At 33.7% G+C, this 8130-nt stretch overlaps 1 protein-coding gene across 1 annotated transcript; it reads left to right on the top strand.

The window, feature by feature from the left end:
• Positions 1-4499: 4499 nt before the first annotated feature.
• On the top strand, positions 4500-8128 carry LOC109107314 (39S ribosomal protein L33, mitochondrial-like). The gene is made up of 4 exons (XM_019120590.2): positions 4500-4636; positions 5007-5025; positions 5346-5452; positions 7630-8128. Exons 1-4 carry the CDS (start codon positions 4615-4617, stop codon positions 7677-7679), a joined length of 198 nt encoding a protein of 65 aa, XP_018976135.1. The 5' UTR covers positions 4500-4614; the 3' UTR covers positions 7680-8128.
• The last annotated feature ends 2 nt before the right edge of the window (positions 8129-8130 follow it).

Below are 8130 nucleotides of genomic sequence, written 5' to 3'. Positions count from 1 at the left end.
TTATACAATGTCAGAACCACGAGACATGTCGAGCGGAAGCAATCAGAAGTGTTCCAGACACTAATCTACGGCTGGGTTAATAAAGGCACGGATGTGTTTGGGGTGCTACTTCCTGCGTAACCTTGGCATCAGTTGCTAGGTGATGGATGGAGTGGAGACAAAATGTGTCAAATTTTACCTCAGAACTGTATTTAACAAATGGTTGAAATGGGATAGTCATCATTTGCTCACCCTGTATACAGATTTGGAATAGGTTTGGAGGGTGAGTAAATAGTATAGTACTATAATATTTCTTTCTTCCATTAGAACGTTTCTTTCTTCCATTGAACACAAAAGACATTGTTCTGAAGAATGTTGGTAATCACCCTGTTGAAAACAACAACAACAACAACAAAAAACAACAACAACAACAGTATGTGCTGGTAAGGTTTTTGTTTTTAAGCATTGCAGCTGGTTTCAACTGGTTTATGCTGGTCCTTCGTTGTTCCTGAGCTGGTTATAAGATGGTTATAAGCTGGTTCTAAGCAGGAGCTAGTTGCTAAGGACCAGCACATGACCAGTTTAAACCAGCTCATAACCAGCTCAGGACCAGCTTTAATCAGCTCAAAATATACCTGACCAACATATGCAGTTTTTTTTTTTTTTTTCAAAAGGGCAAACAGTTGCTGGTAGCATTTGACTTCCATGATATATATAAAAAAAAATAATATGGAAGTCAATGGCTACAGCAACTGTTTGGTTACCAACATTCTTCGAAATAACTTTTTTTGTGTTTAATAGAAGAAAAAAAATCATACAGGTTTAGAACAACATGAGGGTGTAGAACAACGTTCCATGGTTTCATTGTAGGTCTCCAGCAGTATTGATTTTATTTTGCCCTCCCTTTTCCTTTCATTCATTCATCTTTTCTCTCTGCCTCTTCTTTCTCCTCATGGCAGATGTCAGCAGCCTACTCTCCCCTCAGTGGGAACAGGAGGCAGCCCACTCACACTCCCGCTTGCGTCACGGAAAGAAGAGAGGCTTCCGAAAGTGGAAGACAGATGGGAGAGGCATCCATTGATGAGAACTAAATCCACACAGACTGCGACTGAGGCATTTGACACTTCTGTACTAATGCATTAATGAGTGGTAATGTGAGAGTTGTGCTCATAAGATGCAGATGAGTAATGCGAGAGGAAGGTTTATTTATTTTTTTACTTATTATTAGTATTTATTTTTGCAACTGATTAGAGTACCTTGTTACATTCTGTGCCTATCATGTATTTCTTTTTTTGTCAAATTTTGTTGTTACTTAATAAAATTCATCTAAGTAGCCTGTCTTGGATCTAAAATAACACATTTCAGTGTATTTTCTTACCTGCAGCCTAAGAAAATTTATATTTTTATCAGGCTTATTTGTGGACAGCGGAAGGCAATGCTTTCTTCTATAAAAACTTGTATATTTTATTCTTTGCAGTAGTATTCTAAAAATGATTTCATGAAATGCTTTTGTTTTAATTCAGAAACCTGTTACATATGGAGGACTCAATGAGAGTGTACAACATCATCTGGCTCTCTGAATTGCCATCGCCATGGCAACCTGATGCACATCCGTATGACATCACAGCCCACTCAGTCAAACTAACAGGGACAGAATGTGATTTGAGAGCACACTCTGTGTGAGCACCTGCGGTCTACAAGACTCTCTTGGTTGGGAAGGAACAGTTTATTGAAACAAAATATTAGTAAAAATCCAGAAAAGGTTTGCTTATTTGTTTTTTGTTGAGTATCATATTTGATACATTAGGCTTTTATGGCTCCTATAGTTTGATATAAATTACATTTACATTTAGTCATTTAGCAGATGCTTTTATCCAAAGCAACTTACAAATGAGGACAATGAAAGCATAAATGAATATGAAGCTAAAACTCGAGGGGAACAACCTTTGTTTATATTTATATATATATATATATATATATATATATATATATATATATATATACAGTATATATATAAATGATTCATGGATAATCAAATAAACCTAAGTTGCTTCCACCCAATAACTGTTCATATTGAATTAATAACAATAAAAACAACTTAAAGTTGTTCTTATGTTTAATATAACAACTAAAGCTAACAATACTATAACTAACAAGTTTTTCTTTATGAAAATAGTTAAAGATCTTGCAGCAAAAGTCATATGTTCCACCACCTGAAGGAGGATGTTTTTAGAATTATATTAAAAGGCATTTTGCTTGATAAAATGTATAAACTATCCATCAGACAATATAGAAGATTGCGTAACACATGTTTTTCACCAAAGATTTGATTATGTTGTTAATTTAGAGGCCTTATTATACAGTAGGCTTTATTGGGTTAATTATAAACTATTTATGTTAATTTAACTTGGAAACTAGTTTTGAACTTTCTCAGTTTCAGAAAAAGAGATAGCATACACATTTAGGGAAAACAACATGTCTTTGTCTATTTCATAATTGTGGAATATTCGACATTTCAAAAGAATCTGTAGGCAGATGTGATCTGGCACCTTCTCTCTTGCACATGTGTCTGTTGCAGCATGCTGTGATGACATGTTTCTTGTGTCAATGTCAGTAAGCAGGGTGGTTCCATCAACAAAATCTGGGAAGACATGAGCTAATTTAGCAGGCTGAATGAAATGCTTCTTCTGCCACTGTAAGGTCTCTCTCCACAGAACCATCAACTAGTGACGCAGGCAATTTCACACACATCCTGCCAGCTGGTAACAGTGTGGCCCATCCAACAATTAATTTCCTGAACGCTGTGATGGTCTTCCTTTTGGCAGTATCACTTCCCCTCTACCGGTCCTCTTTCTTTCTAGAGAAGCTGCCTCCTACATTAGTAAATCTTGAAAATGAGCTGCTGCAAGGTCAGCAAGTAAAGTTAAGGCCACGCACACACTGTAATGTTGTGGGACTGACAGCCGTATTTAAACATGCTCCAAATTATCATTCCAAGTGTATACCGATCAGGGCTGTCACTAAAATTCAACAACATTTTCATAAGTGGGCCCCTTGTCCACAGGGCCTAGAACAGCTCTGATCTTAATGCAGACAGGTACTCCAAATAATATTTCATTTCATTTTTTTTTTTTTTTTTTTTTACATAAGCCATTTGGCAGACTTCAAAAGGTAATTTTGCCAATTTGCAGCCATCTTTGTGTTGGTACTATGTACTGTATAGTGTACTCTTTTTATATTTGACAGCTTTTTGCCATTTTTATTAGTAATACTTTTACAACTATATCGTTTTTCCTAGTCATATAGCACCTTTTTAAAAAGGGTGGTTTGTTGGATGATATTGTTGGAAGTAGTATTTTGTATTGTTATTTTTTGCCTTCTGCCTTTCTGAGTACTGTGAATTCACTCATACTTCTTTTGTCAGATAGGCCTACTTTTTTTGGCATGCTGTATGCATTTATAGAGGAAATTACACAGCATGTATTTGTATATTAATCTATATACGTACCCCAGCAGTATGAGCGACATCGGGTTGTTCACTGACAGTATACTGCTGCTCAGAAATGTCTAATTTCTTTTGACTCCTAAGTGAAGAATGAAAATGAACTTCACTGTGAGTACATTGGGGCCGTTAGCATCCACACCAATTGACAGTAATGTTGTGTTTATTATAAGCACGCTGCAGTTATTTTGTCTGCCGCTTTATAATCGTCGTCCTTTACAGTGCATAGAATGTCTGAATGTCAGTGGAGACCATGTCAACTAGATGAGCCCCAGAGACAGATCCCCTCTGAAGACCTCGGGACAAGACCACGGGCACCAGATGAGTCCTCTGCACAATCTAACTTTGTTGCAACCTAGAATTAAACTACTGGTCTCATCGACACATTATTTCCCTTTTTTAATATAGTAAAGCTGCTTTGACACAATCTGCATTGTAAAAAGCGTTATATAAATAATGGTGACTTGACCTGACTTGACATAGAAGGTATACATTTGTGCTCCCTGCAAATGAAACATATGACTATGATGTCATACTCTACTACATGAGTTACAGGGATGTTTTAAGTCACCTTTATATGATTTGTTAGTAATCATTTAAAATAGAGCTTCTGCGGGACCTAGCACAACAGGAAAATACCTAAAGTCTAACACCTAATGATATACTGCAATTCTGCACTGACAATTTGACATTTTTTATTTATATTTTTTAGACTGACCAATATTTTGCCTGTAGACATTAATTCATTGTTTTTGCTGAAGGGGTTCCTCTAGTGATATCCTAGCCAGCCCCCATCCCAGTGACTTAAAAGTATATAAATGAAAATACTTTTATTAATATTTCTTTTTAAGTATTTTTAGGTGTGACATCATTCATTTATTCATTCTTTCTTTCTATTCATTTTTTTTCATAAGCTTTTTATGTTCACATATTCACCTTTAATATCCACACGTTAAAGACATTCATACAATACACAGAACCAAGCTAACCCATAAGCGAACTTACTTTAGTTGCATTAAGATCCCGATGACGCACATGACACCGGAAGCATTGGCGCTTTAGCCGGAAACTTTAAATAAGAGGTGCTCAATGTGACATTTTGGAGCGGTTACTTCTGTTATAGAAGAATAAGAATGTTTCTCACTACTGTAAACTGTGAGTACACCTATGATGATAATATCTACAATATGAAACTAAAAATATACACAAAACGTCATTGTCAACATAACCTCGGGCAAAACGTGTAAGGTTAACGTTAGACTGCAGAACAGATGCCTTGAGTGGCGGCTAATAACTAGACAGTAGTTTCATGTATACATTTATAATATTTGCATATTAATAAAAGGTCAAAATTCAAATATTTTTGACTATATAACACAAATATTTTTTTAGATGTTACTTGGTGATTGTGTATTTATAAACACGTACATACGTGCATCATATTATTCATTACACCGTTAGCTGTCAGTGCTAATTACCTTTCTTTCTTTTTTTTTGCTTTCTCTTTAATTCTTTCTCAATCTAGTTGCCAAGAGCAAATCTAAGTGAGTATTCCCACATCTTCATTAAACTTGTTTAACTTAAATACTTAAACTGTGCTGCACTAATACGGAAGACACACGGCTGTCATGTTGACCTCTTATATATGATTTAATTTCTTAAATTTTAAACATTGCTTTTTGTTCTGTTGCTGAACATTATACAATTGTTAACTTAATCTAACAACTAACAGTTTATTATGGTAGGTCTGGTTAAACATTTGATTTAAAAATAGTTCATGCTGCTTGGTTTAATGTCTTCTTGTTTTATGACAGACACATTGAAGTTAGTGCTTTGTATTTACCTGTGGCTTCTTGTGTTTCAGGACTTTGCTGGTTCAGATGGTGAGTGCGGCTGGCACAGGTTACTGTTTTAACACGAAGAGGGGCCGATTGAGGGACAAACTGGTTTTGCGAAAGCATGACCCCATAGGTGAGGTGAACATTTTCTGGCATTGCAAGTATAATGAAAAACTCTGAATTGATATAAAAAAAAAATAAATAAAAAAAACTGTGTGATAAAATGTTTATTTTATAAATTAAAAAAAAATTACATAATTATAATAATAATTTCACATCAGATTCTGTTTAAAAACATTCACTTTGTATTGCATCGATAGAAACCAGAAACCTTTTTATTAAAAGAAACCTGAACCCTTTGAATTAATATTTGAAATACATGTCTTTCTACAGTTGTTTTATAGAGAATATTGCTTTAAAACTCTAGTGAGCATGTCTGTCACAACAAACACTTGTAAAGAAATATTGGTAACACTTCACATTAACGTTTCATTTGTTACATTGGTTAGCTACAGTTAACCTAAAATGAACATCAAAAATTGTTTCTGTTAACATTAGTGCACTGTCTAACATGAACAATTGTTAAGACTTTTCATTTTTTTGACATTGGTGAATGCATTAGCTAACTAACAATGAGCAATATATATTTTAAAGGATTAATTAATTAATGTTATCAACAAATACCACTTGTTTTAAAAGCTATTAGTAACTTTTAAAATTAACATTGACTAAAATTAATAAATGCTGTAGAAGTAGCCTATTGACCATTGCTAGTTCATGTTAGCTAATGAATTAACTAATGTGAACAAATTAAACCTGTGAGATCTATTGTAAATATATTTCCATACACATGAAAGTTTAGTTTTTCTTTCTTTTCTAGGACTGTCAATAGACTAAATAATTGTGAACTTGTAATGTGCCTTTAGAAAGCAGAAAGTCAAGGTAATAATATTTGATAAAAATGTTTTAAAGTCCAAGTGTACCGGAAGTTGCTGCCAACTGTAGTTCAGTATAGTGACTTATTTCCAAATGAAACAGAATATTTAATAGAGGGCGGGGTTGAATTTTTGCAACAAAATGAGATTTAAGACAAATTATAAATTAAATGTGTCCTTTTATTATTGCTTGGACAAAATGCTGCACATTTCTTTGTGAAATTGAAATATAATATTATGAAAATATACTAATAAAGCACTTGCATATTAATGCTCTTTTGTTGGTTTTGATTGCTTCTATTGTCCTCATTTGTAAGCCGCTTTGGATAAAAGTGCTTGCTAAATGACAAAATTTAAATATAATGTAAATGTAAATAACAAAACTAAATTGAAATTTTAAAACAAGCCCCAAATCAAATAAATAACACAAATAAAATAAATCTCTTCATTTACACAAAATAAGGCTTCTGTGCTCTTTCCTTTTTAAATAAGATGCAGGCAACTTGTGCATTTTAATCATGATCCAAACAAAGACGCTGCATATATGTAAATGAGCAGTTTTTAATCTAAATTAGATTGTATTATTTCAAAATATGAAGCAAAAACAGAATGTGACGTACATAAAAAAAAATCTGCATGAAACAGAAACCGATTCACTCTCTGCCAGCAGGTGGCGCTTAAATCTTTTCCTTGGTTTCCGCTGTAAACAAAGCAGCGCTGCACTTATGAACTTTAATATGCATTATACAGAGGCCAGATGAAAAGAAAAAATACCATCTAAACTTTTCTAAAGACAGTAAGTTCCCCTCAGACATGGATTCATATTAACTCCTACCCCTAATTTAATCTGATTTGTTTAGCATCTCAACCCATTTGAATCGATTTTCAACCAGCTCACGGTTAATCGTTACGTCCCTAGATTTTAAAGGAAAAAGATTACCAAGAAAAATAATTATTTATTTATTTATTTTTTTCAGTGGATTAATTTGCCTGGATTAATTGTTCACTTTAAGACTAACAATGTGCACTAACAAAATAAATATTGCACATTTTGATTTCATGAGGACTTGAAATATATTGTCTTACACACGTAATAAATATATTAACTAAGATGCAAAATACACTTATAAAATCTTTTTCTCTCAAGTGTTCTGTGGATGCAAGCTTGAAAACCACTGAGGTTGTGTACTCCTAGATGATGATGACAAAATATACCTTTGATATGTTGTGCTCCTACTTTAAAACAACACAAAATTATGTTGTTGTTGTATTTTTTACCATTTTGTGGGGTCTTTAAAATATTATTAATGTTTTTTTTTTTCTGTTCATTTTTTAGTTAATGTTTTAATGTTTTCCTCTTCATTGCTTTCCACAGTGAACAAACATGTTCTGTTCATTGAGAAGAGGAAGATACGATCTCTTTAAAAAATGGGAGAAACTCTTTTGACACAGACACTGAGAAGATTGACTTTTTAAAGTCATCGGCGTAAAACAACGACCACAGTGTGATGATCAACATCCAGCATATGCAAGTGTCACTAAACAACTATGAAGGAAGAAGATTTACATCAAAGTAAAGACCCTGCATCACTGCAGCTGTGGATGACTGGTCTAATGAGACCAGAAATGAGCTGTACATCCTGTCAGGATAATGTGCTGTTAAAGCCATTACAATAAGTGTATTATGTTGGATTTGTTTGGTTCTTTTGTTTTCTTTATTGTACCAAGTCAGAATTTTGACCTACTGCAAACAATGAACCACCTACTCAATGACAGATTGCTTTAGGCTGATGTGGATTTGTTGGAATAATTAGCCTACAAAATGTGTTTACCAGAAAAAATGTTTGTAATTATATAAAAAAAATTGCAGTTCATT

Source organism: Cyprinus carpio, chromosome B17 (genome assembly GCF_018340385.1).
Source record: "Cyprinus carpio isolate SPL01 chromosome B17, ASM1834038v1, whole genome shotgun sequence".
Taxonomy (NCBI): Eukaryota; Metazoa; Chordata; class Actinopteri; order Cypriniformes; family Cyprinidae; genus Cyprinus; species Cyprinus carpio.
This window is presented reverse-complemented; position numbering and strand designations above follow the sequence as displayed.